Source organism: Candida dubliniensis, chromosome 7, assembly GCF_000026945.1.
Source record: "Candida dubliniensis CD36 chromosome 7, complete sequence".
Taxonomy (NCBI): Eukaryota; Fungi; Ascomycota; class Pichiomycetes; order Serinales; family Debaryomycetaceae; genus Candida; species Candida dubliniensis.
Window position 1 is genome coordinate 674,762 of NC_012866.1, and position 14,656 is coordinate 689,417.

The window sequence follows — 14,656 nt, forward strand, 5'->3', positions numbered from 1 at the left end:
CAGGAAATATGTTGGTTAAATAAATCAAACTCCACCTACAAACCTTACTCGACATAAATCTAATTTTTGTATAATATATAAATAGAGTTTAGATAGCTCTCTAGATACTTTTCTAATACATATTATTTATTCCCTTCTTTATAGATTCCAATTATACTCTCTTTTTTTTTTTTTTTTTTATTTCAAAGCATTATTCCCAATATAACTTCACCAATTACAAAATACAAATCCAATGTCAGAATCAGTATCTTATGAAACTTTTTTAATTACGGATCCACTTGATAAGTATGAGGATTCGGAAGTTTATACCAAGGAATGGTTACCAAAAGTTGAAAAATATAGACAAGACTTGGAGGATGCTATTCCCAAAAACTATACTACTGAATTACCAAAACCAATTGATGATTTAATAAAAGATCAATTCAATGCTATTGATTACTTGTACTCTCAAAAGTTATTGACACCGGAAGAATTTGCTATTACCGATTTATCAGCCACTGAATTAGCCAAAAAAATCGCTGCTGGTGAATTGAGTTCCGTCGAAGTATTTAAAGCGTTTGCCCATCGTGCAACATTGGCACACCAATTCACTAATTGTGCCATGGAACTTTTCATTGATGAAGGGTTAAAGCAAGCAGAAGAAAGAGACAAATATTTTAAAGAACATGGGAAACCCATTGGTCCTTTACACGGAATTCCAATTTCTTTGAAAGAACAAATGAATTACAAAGACAAGATTACTCATGGTGGATATGTTTCTAAAATTATCAACATTCCTAATTCTCATGGTGTAACAATATCAACCTTAGAAAAATTAGGTGCAGTTTTCTATGTTAGAACTTCTCAACCACAGACTTTAATGCATCTTGATTCAGCTAATAATTTCACTGGGCTTACCAAGAACCCATTCAATTTGTTGTTATCGAGTGGTGGTTCTTCTTCTGGAGAAGGTGCTATTGTAGGATATGGCGGTTCTGCAATTGGGGTTGGGAGTGACATTGGTGGTTCAATTAGAGCCCCGGCTGCTTATTCTGGTTGTCATGGGTTGCGTCCAACAACTAAACGTATCTCAGTTAAAGGCGGTGTTAGTAGCGGAGCTGGCCAAGAATCAGTACCAGCAGTTGCTGGACCAATGGCAAGAAGTATAGATGATTTGGAATTGTGGATGAAAGCTTACATCAATGAAGGTAAGCCATGGGAATCTGATTCGACATCTTTACCAATGCCTTGGCGTGACGTATCAACCCCGAAAATTAGCGATTTAACCATTGCAGTCATTAGAGACGATGGTTTAGTAAGGGTCTCACCTCCAATTAGACGTGCCTTGAATACTGTAGTTGAAAAATTACAGGGTGCAGGTGCTAAAATAATTGAATTTGATCCACCAAACACCAAGTTAGCATATGAAACTGTTCACAAAATGTACAATTGTGATGGGAACTATATGCAGCATAAACTTTTGTCAGATTCCGGTGAACCTTTGACAAAATTAACCAAATGGAATTTGAACTATGGAGAAGGTGCTAAACATTACGATGTTGCTTCAAACCGTGAGTTGAATGTTACAAGAGATCAATTGAGAGATGAATACAACGATTTTATGGTTCAAAACAAGGTTGACTTTATCTTGAGTCCAACATACAATAATGTTGCTCCCCACAGTGAAGAAGTTTACAACTGGTCCTACACTTCTTTGTGGAACATTTTGGATTTCCCAACCTTGTCCTTCCAAACCGGCATTTTCCAAGATCCGACAAAAGATAAATGGACAGAAGAAGACTTAAAATACAAATATCGATCTAAATTGGAACAATTGGAAAACGAAAATTACGACCCTGCTAAATTTCTAGGAGCCCCAGTGGGTTTGCAATTGTCTGGGAAAAGATACTTTGATGAAGAAGTTTTGGCTGCTGGTAAGGCCATTGTTGATCTTTTAGGTGTTGATTTGTATAAACACTAAACTAGAAAAACAATCAGAGCTACAAATTAAATATATGTCTAATATATAGTAAGTTATTTTGTTCCTGATAGATGCAAAAACAAAATGGAAAGCACTTTATAGTAATTTTACACACTTTCTTCCCATTGAACTCCACACCATTCTTCTATATATCCAACTTGATTGGCATCGAAATTTTCCTCTGGTATGAAATCTTCTTCATCAGTGCATACTATAATGGTTCCCCAAGACATTCCGTTGAGTATATCATTAATTTCCACATTTTTATTGTTCCCAAGATCTTCCAAATCCATTATTGCCTTGGGCATCAATTGTAATTCAAATCTCCGTTTACTAGACGGATTGAAACTTGGTCTGGGAATATTCGCTGGTTGTGCCAAAAATTTCTTTGCAACATCATCTTTACCACTATATAATAATGGCTTACCTCCAAGATCGTATCGTAAGACTTGTCCAGGATTGTGTTTGACTGTATTGGAAAACATCTCAAAATACTTGTCGTTTAACATATTTGAAATCTGATTAGCTTGAGGGTTATCTAATCCTGAAGCTGATGCAGATGAACTCAGTTTCTCTAGAATATCCAGCTCATCGTACTCTTCTTTCTCTATCAAGTGTTTATATTTTTCCAATTCAGGGTCACCCAGTATTTTTTTAAATTTTTCATTATCAACGTATACAAATGACCCACGATATTCCGGGAGGTCGTCTTGTAACTTTTTCACAGGTCTAGGTTTGGGAGCGTTTTGAGAGGCAACATCTGCATACGATTTGGATTTTCCGGCTTCTTTTTGCTCTTCCTTTTCTTCTTCAGGTTTCTTAGAAAATGGATTCTGACCAAATGGATTTGAAAAGGGATTACTGTTCCCACAAAATGGATTTGATGCTTGTGTCGTATCTTTTTTTTTGAACAAGTCTTTTGTCAATTCGTCATTAAACTTCTTTTGTTTCTCCAACTTCAACTTAGCATCCATATCCCTTTGCAATGCTTCCTGATTTTCCATTTTGATTCTATTAACAGTTTCAGAATCTTTAATAATTCCTCTAATCACTTTAATGCTCCCCTTTTTACCTGAGCAACTCTTTGTATTTTTACATCCAAATAAATAAATCACCCTATCATATAATTTGCCATCTATTGGTGCAAATGCCTGTAAGTACAAAGCCAATTTTCCATTACACACATCACACGTTAACGATTTTTCTGCAGGTTTGGAATCTGGATGCAACCACACTGGTTGTCCACCTATGAAGGTATCTTCAATGGTTGGAAGATCGTTATCTTCAGGGTTGCTGGCATCACTTATTATAGGAGCATCAACAAAACCCAAAAGTACCTTGGATTTTGTAGATTCATCAAAAGATTCTTCATCAGAAGAATATTCATCATTGGCAGACATATTTGTTAGAGTATTCCTTGTTGAACCAGAGATGAGATTTAACAAGAGAAATTTTTTTTTTTTTTTTTTTTTTTTTTTTTTTTTTTTTTTTGGTTTTATTTTTACCAATAGTATTTCCAAAATCTTGCTGCACTGCTTGATTCCCTATATTGACCAACTATTATGTACAAAAATAAATCCTCTATCTATTTACAAGTATCTTTTATGTAGGATTTCTTCATAAACCTGTATCTTATCCCCTGCTTCAAAATCTTGCCATTTCTCAAATGCTATACCACAATCTTTGCCCTTTGTAGCTTCAGTGATGTCATCCTTAACATGTTTCAAAGACGATAATTTGCCGCAGTAAACCTCTACACCATTACGTAATACCTTCACTTGCGATGAACTTTCTATGGATCCTGTTGCAACTTTGCAACCAGCAATCTTGACTTTCTGCTTTTTAACAGTTACCACAAACACATCTTTTATATCCACTTCACCCAAGGTTTTGATTTCTACCCTTGGTTTCAAATGAGAACTTAATTCATCCGTAACGTCTTCAATCAACCTATAAATAATATTATGCTCTTTAACTTTAACTTTTTCTTTGTCAGCACGAACAGCAATAGGCTTTGGTACTTTCATATTAAAACAGAAAATAGTAGCACCAAAAGTTTTAGCAAGTTCAATATCACTGTCTGTTGGAGGGCCGGCTTCATGAGATATAACAACAGACTCAACTTCTTCGTTGCCCAATCCATCAATGCTCTCTTTAATTGCCTCTGCTGATCCAAACACGTCAGACCTCACAATATAATTACATTTTATAGACTTTTTGTCCTGTTCAGCTTTTTCCAATGTACTGGTATCCAAACCGGCTTTCTTCAATTCGGCAATTTTCTCCAATCGCTCAGCCTCTTTTATTTCCTCTAATCGTTTCACATTAATATCTTCAATGTCTCTGGTTGCCTGGATCTCTTGTGATCTGGTAATACGATGATCAATTACTTTCTTTGCGATCTGTTCGGAATTTGCCTGTAAAATCTGATCCCCACTGTCAGGTAAATCTTTCCAGCCCCAAATCCTCACCGGTGTTGATGGTCCTGCTAATTTAACCATTTTTCCATTTTCGTCTTTCATTCCTCTTATTTTACAAAATGTTTTACCAGCCACAATAATATCACCATTTTTCAAAGAGCCTCTTCGAACTAATACTGTTGCAACATTACCCATTCCCTTGACCACCTCTGATTCGATAATCCACCCTTCTGCATGGATTCCCTTCGGTTCAGCTTTAAAATCATACATTTCACTCAAAGTTATGACTGCTTCTTCCAATTTATCCATATTTAAGCCAGTTTTTCCCGAAACTTGTACTGTTTGTGTTTCACCGCCATAGTCTTCTATATCCACATTGTGCAGTGAAAGGTCACTCAAAACTTTCTCAATTTTGACTCCTGGTTTATCACATTTGTTTATTGCTACAATCATTGGCACACCAGACTTTTTAGCGTGTTTGATGGCTTCAATGGTTTGAGGCATAACAGAATCATCTGCTGCAACCACCAAGATAACAATATCAGTAATTATGGCACCTCTTTCTCTCATTTTCAAAAACGCAGCATGTCCAGGTGTATCCAAAAAAGTGATTCTCTTTTTCGACTTTGGAGTTGTCACAGAGAAAGCACCTATATGCTGAGTAATACCACCAAACTCTTGTGATACTATAGACGATTTTCTCAAGTAGTCAAGGATAGTAGTCTTCCCATGATCAACATGTCCCATGATGGTGACAACTGGTGGCCTTTCCTCTAGTAAATCTGGTTTAACTGGCGCGGGAAATAAATCGTCACCACTCTCATCCTTGACATCAACCTCAATACCATATTCATCTGCCACCATTGCAGCATTCTCCCTATCCAAAATATAGTTATGTCTGATATCTTCAAACCCCAAACCCTCCAATTTTCTAAAAACATCGTTAAGGGGTACATGCATAATTGTAGCTAGGTTGGAAGCAGTGATAAAAGGGGGAAGCTGTATCTTAACCAATTTCTTAACTGTTTTTCTGAGTTTCTTTGGCTGTATCCGCTTACGAGGTACAGATGGCAGCACAGAAGTCCGTGCTTGTGAAGTAGCACGCGAACCCAAATTGGCTGAGCTAGGTTTTGAAACCTTTTCCTGTCCAGAATGTACTTGCTGAGAACGATTTTGCTTTAATTTCTCTAAATCCTGTTTTACCGAAGTTTGTTTATTGTAGTTTCTGCTGTTTTTACTAGAGGCTTCATTGAATGCATTTGGATTTCTTTGAGTCTGACGATTCGTTTCTTTTTGTAACTGATTTCGAGTTTGACCTTGCTTGGCGTATTGTTTGGCAAACCTGTTGATTTTGGGCTCCACTTCTGGTGTAGATTCAGAAGATCTCACGTTATTTGAAGAATTTGCATATAATCTTCTCCATACCGGACGAGCACAAGCTACCTTTGATACAGTTCTTGATAGCATGGACACTTGAGCTAGATATAATAGGGTGATGCCTGATTCAATATGGTGTAGCATAGTACAAAGAATATTTAGCAGAGTTTTTTTTTTTTTTTTTTTTTTTTTTCCGGTATACTTTTTTTTGGTCTGTCTTCTCCCATCACTTGCATTTAATTACGTATTACATGCGCATTGGTCACTAAACTTATATTAGACAACAGGAACCATTCTATACATAATCTCCGTTTGAGATGATATTTCCCAAACCTTTTCTTTCCCTCAAACTAGCAATTAACTCATCTATATCTTGAAAATTGCTGTCATCACAAGCAAAATTGCGATGCCTGTTAGTCATAATATGTTCATCAAAATTAGTATACTTAACACGACAGTTCTCACAATAACCCGAAGCATGCTCCTTTTCTTTCTTTTCAGTTGTGTTTGTCGTTTTCTTTTTCATCAAAATCCTCCTCTTCAAGTTATTCAACTGTTTGGAAGGAACCTGTGATAATGCTGGACCTAACCCGTTCCCACCGGCCATTGCAGCGGCACTGTTCAAGTTGGAATCCATTGAGGGCTGAACTGCATTAGAAGCCCCATTATACCCAGAAGCCATTGCCTCAAATGCTTTCGACTGAATGCAAGAAGAGTTTCTGTTTAGTGGTTGACGAAATCTGGGGTCTTCACTAGGTTCCTTGACAGTGGAATCGTCTTCTTCATCAACTTTGTCTGTGCTGGTGCTCGTGGCAGTGAAGCCATGCACACTCATTGAAATACCATTGATCATTTTATATGTGGCCAATCTCAAGGCCTGACGATGTGCTTGATTAGCTTCAAATTTTCTTAACCGTTTGAGCCGTTTTCTCTCCAGATTCTGGTCTGTGGGATCTTCTATAAATGGACACTTGCCGTCCAATGATAACCGCATAATCGGATACTGATCACTCCATTCACGAATCGCAATAGGCCGCACTGTCTGGGTCAAGTCATAGACATACAAATAGTTCTTGCCCAAATAATGTAAATCATCACGTTTTGCATTTGGATCCCTATCTGTTGAACCATATATTTTTTCTTCTTTCAACAAATTGTACAAATCGGGTTTCTCATTATTGTTGGTCAATGACGGAGGAAGAAGTGTATGTGTATTAACCGCAAGCTCATCGACCCCAGTCTGGATATTGATGCCAAGATGTTTTAAAAAACGAAACACTTTTTCATAGTTCCAAACCTTTATACTGGCTTTGCTTACGTTGCTGAAGATGTCATGGGGAGAATACTCGGCCTTGCTATCGTATGGACGTTTGGAAATAATTATAGTTACATTGTTGTCATAAAAAGGAGTCACTTTGCACCCAACTAGTCTCAATAGTTTATGTGCTTTTCTATACTCTAGCAGTTGCTGGTCTCCTTCAAAGTAAACAATTGAACTCTTCATGATTCTTCTCCAGGACTGTTGCCATTCATGCATTTCATCTCCAACAAGCTTATCATTATTTTTCAGCTGATGAGATGATTTTTTTGGTTTATGAACAACCTTTTCTTGTTGTGGTTGTGGTTGTGGTTGTTGCGTAGGTTGTTGTTTACCTGGGGACTCTATTTTAGCACGCTTATGAGGTGATGGGATGTTAGAATTCGTCTCTTTCAATGGCTGCCTAGGTTTTGCCAAGGAAGGGAATTTCCTCTTTAGGTTATTCACACTCTCATGTTCTTCCACTCTCGACATTCCTATTTGATGGTGATTCGTCAATCAACTTTATTGTACCTGGGTTCTATTTCAAGAACTAGATGGAGGAAAAAAAAAAAATATAGTTGAAGAATAACGCCAATAAAATATAGTGGACAGGAATGTGAGAGAGAGAAAGAGAAAAAAAAGTTCATTACGCGAATGGCACAAAAAAAAAAGCAACTTGGTACATATAAAGGTAAACACTGAAACAGACTTCCGTATCTGGTAGTAAATGATAAAGAACAATAGGAAGAGGTTCAAGAATGCTAATTTATCTTTCACAGCTGGATCATATTGAGAAAGCAGTGTCCATTTTATGTAAAACTGGTAGCAAAACATTTCCTAAAGTTGTTGCAAGATAATAGTTGTGAAACAGGTAGATTAGTCTAGCATAGAGCCATAAAGAAAACTTTATACAAAACTGTGACAAATCCAAATATATATATAGCTGACAAACAAACCGTACCATTCCCACTATAATAATACAAGTAGCCTAACCTATCTAATTTTCTAGTTAATTAGATTCATAAAAATCTATTTAGCTCGTCTAGTAAATCCAGACGATTCAAATTTTTACCAATAAAGACCAATTTATTCTCCTTGACTTCTTCCAACAACTTACCATTTTCTATAATTTCATATGTGTCTCGTACGCCCTGTACCACTCTTACATCATCCCCATGAACTAAAAGACCTTTCAAACGATGAACTTCTACAGTTTTGCCATTGACCAGATTGTCCCAAAGAACATGCTGCAAGAAGTTTTCGATTTTGGAAAACCCTTGTTCAGTTTCCAAAAATGGAAAAGCTATGGTAACTGTACTGATTCTATCATCGTGAAATGATGATTCAGAAATGGTCAATTTTGAGTCAACGTCAAATGCATGAAGATCCAAAATTTTAGAAATTTCAATATCTCCAAAGCTAGTTGTATGTATGGGAGAAGTTTGGTTGATCTGCCTAATTCTTTCAGTGATAGGTTCGGTGTCTGATACTTTATCAATTTTGTTCAATAATATAACATCTGCCAAGGCAAGTTGCAAGTGCGCTGTAGTAATCCCATCTTCAAACTTAACGTCCTCCCCCAAACTCTCCTTATGCCAGTGTCCTCCACTATCATCCAAGCATTTGATTATATGTTCAGCATCAACCACAGTAACAACTCCATCTATGTATATGTTTGATGCCAACCCATCATCCAACCAAAACATTTTGGCAATCGGGGCAGGATCTGCTACACCCGTGGTCTCCAATAAAATATAATCTATTTTATCCTTTGAATTTTCAATCAAATTTTCAATCGCAGTAACCCCGTTATCTTTAACAGTGCAACAAAGGCATCCATTGCCAATATCCAACCACTCCTGAACACTGCTACCTTGATCCTGAATTGTCACCGATTTTTCTATAACTGACGAGTCTCCAAACTCATTGAGAATAATTGCTAGTCGCTTGTTTGCAGTTTTTCCAATCTTTTGCAACAATGTCGACTTTCCTGAACCCAAATAACCAGTGACAATAGTAATTGGTATTTTTTTGGCCATTGCAGTAGGTGTCAGAGATGAAGGAACAAAAGGGACAACAGGGACCTGTTCAGTTTTAATAACGCCATTTTCGGGGAGTTCTGTGACTAACTCAGGAATCTCATCCATTATAAGATTATCAAGAGAATAGTAATTTTAAAAAAAATACCAAACGAACTATTCGCCTATAAGTTATTGGTTGAAAATATTCAAATTTTTTTTTTTTTTTTTTTTTTTTTTTGGCCTTTTTACCTCTCGTTGCAAACTCGAGCCGTATTAAATTCCAATTTTTTTTCAAAATATATTTCCAACTTCTATCTACTCTTTTGCTTGTCATTGCATTAAAGAGCTCATAATGTATCGCTTTAACAAAGTTCTAGATGCATCACTCATTGCATTAGTCTCCTTTCATTTATTTATATCCCCATTCACCAAAGTGGAAGAGTCATTCAATATCCAAGCAATTCATGATATCTTAAGATTTGGCGTTTTCCCGCTTGAGACAATCGACAATTATGACCACAAACAATTTCCCGGAGTCGTTCCAAGAACATTTCTTGGGAGCCTTGTCGTGGCGGGACTCACTAAACCAATATTGTTGTTAAGTTCTGCATTGGGATTTGAAATTGAGGGTTATGAGTTACAAAAATTGGTACGTGCTGTTTTAGGACTTATCAATGTACTCATGTTGATTCAATTAAGAGATAGCATAAATAAAATAACATTAAGAGACAAGAAGAGTAAGAGAAAGGGAGTGATTGGGTTTTGGTATATGATTCTTTTATTATCCCAATTCCATTTGCTTTATTATTCATCGCGTACTTTGCCCAACTTTATTGCGTTACCCTTGGTCAATTTTTCCCTTAGTAAAATCATTCAAGGAGATTTGTCGGGTCTTACCTGGCTAGCATTTACAGGTATTGTGTTTCGATTGGAAGTAGGGTTATTTGGGTTAATAATTGCAATTGTGTCATCGTTGGTATTTGGCCAATCTAACATTTTTGGTAATATAATTTACTTGGCCATGGGCACTTTACTAGGTGGATTCACCAGTTTTTGTATCGACTCCTATTTTTGGGGTAGACCTTTGATCCCTGAAGTGGATTCTTTTATTTTTAATATTATTCAAGGAAAGTCCAGTGAATGGGGAACAGAGCCATGGGATACATACTTTAAAAAGTATTTATTTCAATTATTTAGACCACCGGTTATATTGATGTTGGCGATTCCTGGATTGGTGAATGATCCAGCCAATGATGGCACCAAATTTGGAGATAAAAAGTCGGTTCCTCACCCTGCAAGGTATTCGTTGCGTATTTTGTTTGTTTCCTGTATTTTGCTTATCGTTGCAATGTCATTCCAACCACATAAAGAATGGAGATTCATTGTTTATACTATTCCAATTTTCACGTTGCAGGCAGCTAATGGGGTAACAAACATTTGTCAAAAATGGGGGTTGAGCGTACTCAACAAGGTGTTGGTTTTTATTATTGCCGCAAATGTTATTATTAGCTGCATATTGTCGTTGCAGATGGGCTACATTTCTAGTTTCAATTACCCAGGTGGTGACGCTTTGCAATTCACAAACAACTATATTTTGGAAAATTACAAAAATGAAACCGTGTCTGTGCACATGGACGTCCCGGCTTGTATGACTGGAATTACTAGGTTTGGAGAGTTGGATAGTAAACTTGCTATTTATGATAAGAGTGAACAAGATTTTGATATCACTAATTACGATATTATAATTACCCATAACGAGGTCCCAAACTGGGAGTTATTACATTCATCAAGAGCGTTTGACGGAATTTCTCTCAGAATGTTTGTGCAAATACTTATGGCTCAAAGAAAAGACAAGATGACTATCTTCAATATTACAAAATTAATATTAAGCGAATTCGTGCAAGGAGAGTTTGGAACAGTTCATGACATGTTGAGGTCAACAATCACGACCGTTGAATATTTGAACGTTTACAAAAATCTGAATAGAAACCCGCATGTCATACTGGGTGTTCCCGAAACAGAAATAGTCGACCAAGAGATTGATCCCGAGGAAATTCGACAAGATGTAAACGAACAGATAGATAAGTTTGAAAGTGCTGTATTATAAATACTACGTAGCATTTCTAGATTGTAATTTTGTTTTATCCATAGGTGAAAAAGTTGGTTGATCGTCTATTGGGAATACCATTGGTCTAATACGACCCAAACTCTTGGCAGTAGCAATATCTGAATCATTAAACTTTGGTGGCAGCGGCGGCCTAAGATTCGAAGTAATATTAGTGTATGATAGCCGTACAGGAGATAGTTTCTTAGGTGTAGATGACGCTCGCGCTCTTCCAAAATGCTCCCTCAAAGCACTAATATTCTGATTTCGCATTCGCTGGGTAGTTTCTTGAAGTTTAGTTGGACTCGGATCTTTGGAAGTGGTGGGAGTAAATACTCTAATAGGAGAATTTTTCTTTTGGGGAGTCCAACCCATCTCTCGTTGATACTGAAATCTCTTGGAAAGTGGCGATGGATTGCTTATGATGGTGGTATTAGCTTCGATCTCTTTGGTTTTGTAAAACCACAAATCAAAAATAGATCTGACCTTAGCAGTTTCTTTTCTTGTTATAAAATCCTCACACAATTGCTGATGTCGCTTGATGTTCTTATTGTAGAGCATGGACCACTTATGAATAATATTACGTAGTAGATTGAAATTGGTTTGTGCCAATAAGTCTTCTGCCTGATCTTCCAACTGGCTGATTTCTTGAAGACGCTGAAACCAAATGAGAAGAAAACGAGATAAATTTATCTCCTCAAACTGTAAGGCGCTTTCCAATAACTCTTGCTTTTGCTGACTCTTGGCGTGCCAGTTTTCAAAATGTATGGCAACACTAGGTGCTACAGATGTAGAAACACGTTCTTCAATTTGCTTAACAGCCTGCAACTTGGTACGCCAAATATCAAAATATCGTGAATAACGTACAACGTTTGCTGCACTAATATCCATTGTTTCAAGCATTTTATTTAATTTCTCCTCATATTTTTCAAAATATTTCTGCTTCCATACTCTGTAAGCTAATTTTGTGGCAATTGTATCTCCTAAGTGATAAACAGTAATATCCTCATATTTTGTCAATTTTGATTGCCATTTGTGAAAGAAGAATCTTCGAATGAAAAACCGATCTGCTCGTTTCTCTAATAGTTCAATATTACTGTTTTCAACATTCCATTTTTGCACTACCAAACGTTTCATATTTGACTCATAAAATGCCTGAGACTTCACATCAAGCTTTGCTAGTTCAAGTTGTTTACTCCTCCATTTTTGAAAACAATTGGTCATTAAACGAGTATCTTGTTCTTGCTGAAGCTCTCGAAGCTTTATTTCCATTGACCAAGTGTGAAAGCAACGTTGTACCAAAACATGATCAAACAAACTTCTGTTACTTATCAAAATCCGCTTCAATTTCCAATCATGAAATACATTCTCTAGGAGATGTTTCTCGTGGAATTCTTTTGCCTTGACTTCAAGTTGGACAGCCTCCTTCCATCTATCAAAGGTTTTCCTTTTCAAATCAGCACCAAGCTCATATTCAATTTTGAATGCTTTTTTGTATAACAAGAACTTTTTTAGCCATGTATTGAGAAAAGTTTTCCCCAACAACTGGGAATCTTTGACAGAAACAAAATTATTAGACTTTTTAATGAGTTTATGTTTATAATACCATGTTTCAAAATAATTTCCTAAAACAAACTTATCCTTCACTTGGTAGAACTTTTCTAACTTAATAGTCAAATCCTGTACTCTATCAGATATTCGCAGATGCCAATTTTGAAAGTACTTTAACTTGATACGACTATCGTGATTTTCCTCAAATGATTGATATAAAGACGTCGCGAGTATACCACTGTTCTTGGACAAGTTGTAATACCCTTTTAATATCCTAAAACTCTTATCCAATAAATGGAAACGATCAAATTCAACAGCTATAGTAAGATTAGCCTTCATATCTTTTTCTTTCTTCCGCCATTTAATATAGTACTGATTTAGGAGACGTTTATCAGCAATATGTATTTTGAGATTATACATATTTTGATATGTTTTCCAACAATGCCAAGTTTTCCGACAAAGTTCTCTGTCATAGAATTTATCTACTCGATGGCATAGTTCATTCAACTTCATACTCTTGGAGTACCACAATTTCAAATACTTTGACAGTGTCTTGTTCCTCAGTAAATTGTTGCTTTTCAAATTCAGTACTCTCTTTGAATTTTCATTCCATCCATCAAAAGTTATTTTAATAATCTGTAGATTTTTATAGTAATCATGGGTACTTGCACGCATCAATAATGTAGACGGTGAAAGGTAGTTATCTTTAAGTAGCAAACTTTGTAAGGAAACGAATTCAGAGACCACCTGATTGATATCACAAGATTTTTCATCGTCTTTAAACTCCAATACTTGGGCAATCAAACTATTAATCCTCGCAACAAAATCGCGGTCCGCATCCTCAACAACAGTGGGAAAAACTTCGTTCATACATTCTATATAATGTCTGAACAAAGCCGGAAAATCCAAATCAACTCCTTCAATTCCAACAGCAATAAAGTCATCAACAATTCCATCAAGATGATCTAGCACGTCCGATGGCGGGTCATCTACCTCTTTGTAGAATTCGCGGAAAACTTTATTGGTCACACTTTGGAACAGTTGTGGCAATATATTTCTGAAAAACCTTTCCAAAATCTCATCTGAATCCAAATTTTCAAAATGATCTATCTTCTGGTGTCGTTTGTACACACCAACAACAGCAGAAGCAACCTCCTTGATATCAAATCTCTTGGTGCCGATAACCCCCAAAAAAATTCTATATATCTTTTCGAGGGATTCATTATTAATATTTAACTCTAGAGGATAGTCTATATCCTTGTAACTGAACATGGAGTCCTCTTCAGATAGTCGTGTCCCCAAAAAACTAGCCAATTTTTCAGTATCATCCGTAGTTAAAACATTATCAACAATTCCCTGGTAAAATTGGGTCTCATACGTCAAGCATTGCAATATATATTCCTCTAAACTGGTCTCTGCCTCATATCTTTCCTTTAGTAGTTTTTCAAATAAATGAGAAACGTCTTTGAAAATGGCAGAATAAGATTCTTTGATTCTATATGAACGCGCATTAATAATTTCAACCACTGCCTGTAATATCGATACATGTTTCGATTCAAGATACTGCAACATGTTATGACCGTTGATTGACTTGTTTAATGCATTTCCATAAAATTTTAATTTTAAATCACCTATACTTTCATTGTTGGTGGTGAGATGGAGATAATTTGCATGATTGTTTATGCCCAAAACTTCAATCAAAGTAGTCAATACTGATCGTAGTAAAGTCTCATACAAAACACTACTATCCCAAGGTTTAAATTCTTTGAGTGAATGAAACTCTTTTATTATTTTATGTAGTAGATCTTGGTAATCCATCTAGGTGCATACAGTGTTATTGGGCATTAGTTTAGTTTTGTTGTTTTTCAATTGTTTTCAACTTCTTCAACAAACTAGAGCTCTTTGTATTTGTTTCTATTTTTG

The 14,656-nt window shown here is 36.2% G+C and overlaps 7 protein-coding genes across 7 annotated transcripts; 2 read left to right on the top strand and 5 right to left on the bottom strand. All coding sequences in view use genetic code 12, as the record gives it.

Moving 5' to 3' along the window:
• Window positions 1-232: 232 nt before the first annotated feature.
• CD36_72580 (amidase, putative) lies at window positions 233-1,960 on the top strand (the record flags this gene model as incomplete). The annotated part of the gene is made up of 1 exon (XM_002421427.1): window positions 233-1,960. One exon carries the CDS (start codon window positions 233-235, stop codon window positions 1,958-1,960), a length of 1,728 nt encoding a protein of 575 aa, XP_002421472.1.
• A 107-nt stretch (window positions 1,961-2,067) lies between these two features.
• On the bottom strand, window positions 2,068-3,360 carry CD36_72590 (conserved hypothetical protein; the record flags this gene model as incomplete). Its single annotated transcript, XM_002421428.1, has 1 exon — window positions 2,068-3,360. One exon carries the CDS (start codon window positions 3,358-3,360, stop codon window positions 2,068-2,070), a length of 1,293 nt encoding a protein of 430 aa, XP_002421473.1.
• A 189-nt stretch (window positions 3,361-3,549) lies between these two features.
• Window positions 3,550-5,847, bottom strand: CD36_72600 (translation initiation factor IF-2, mitochondrial precursor, putative; the record flags this gene model as incomplete). The annotated part of the gene is made up of 1 exon (XM_002421429.1): window positions 3,550-5,847. The coding sequence occupies one exon, from the start codon at window positions 5,845-5,847 to the stop codon at window positions 3,550-3,552; it is 2,298 nt and encodes a 765-aa protein (XP_002421474.1).
• Window positions 5,848-6,052: 205 nt separating this feature from the next.
• Window positions 6,053-7,549, bottom strand: CD36_72610 (HSK1 kinase regulatory subunit, putative; the record flags this gene model as incomplete). Its single annotated transcript, XM_002421430.1, has 1 exon — window positions 6,053-7,549. One exon carries the CDS (start codon window positions 7,547-7,549, stop codon window positions 6,053-6,055), a length of 1,497 nt encoding a protein of 498 aa, XP_002421475.1.
• A 527-nt stretch (window positions 7,550-8,076) lies between these two features.
• CD36_72620 (conserved hypothetical protein) lies at window positions 8,077-9,204 on the bottom strand (the record flags this gene model as incomplete). Its single annotated transcript, XM_002421431.1, has 1 exon — window positions 8,077-9,204. One exon carries the CDS (start codon window positions 9,202-9,204, stop codon window positions 8,077-8,079), a length of 1,128 nt encoding a protein of 375 aa, XP_002421476.1.
• Window positions 9,205-9,430: 226 nt separating this feature from the next.
• On the top strand, window positions 9,431-11,185 carry CD36_72630 (dolichyl phosphate-D-mannose:protein O-D-mannosyltransferase, putative; the record flags this gene model as incomplete). Its single annotated transcript, XM_002421432.1, has 1 exon — window positions 9,431-11,185. One exon carries the CDS (start codon window positions 9,431-9,433, stop codon window positions 11,183-11,185), a length of 1,755 nt encoding a protein of 584 aa, XP_002421477.1.
• Window positions 11,186-11,188: 3 nt separating this feature from the next.
• On the bottom strand, window positions 11,189-14,551 carry CD36_72640 (spindle pole body protein, putative; the record flags this gene model as incomplete). The annotated part of the gene is made up of 1 exon (XM_002421433.1): window positions 11,189-14,551. The coding sequence occupies one exon, from the start codon at window positions 14,549-14,551 to the stop codon at window positions 11,189-11,191; it is 3,363 nt and encodes a 1,120-aa protein (XP_002421478.1).
• Window positions 14,552-14,656: the final 105 nt, after the last annotated feature.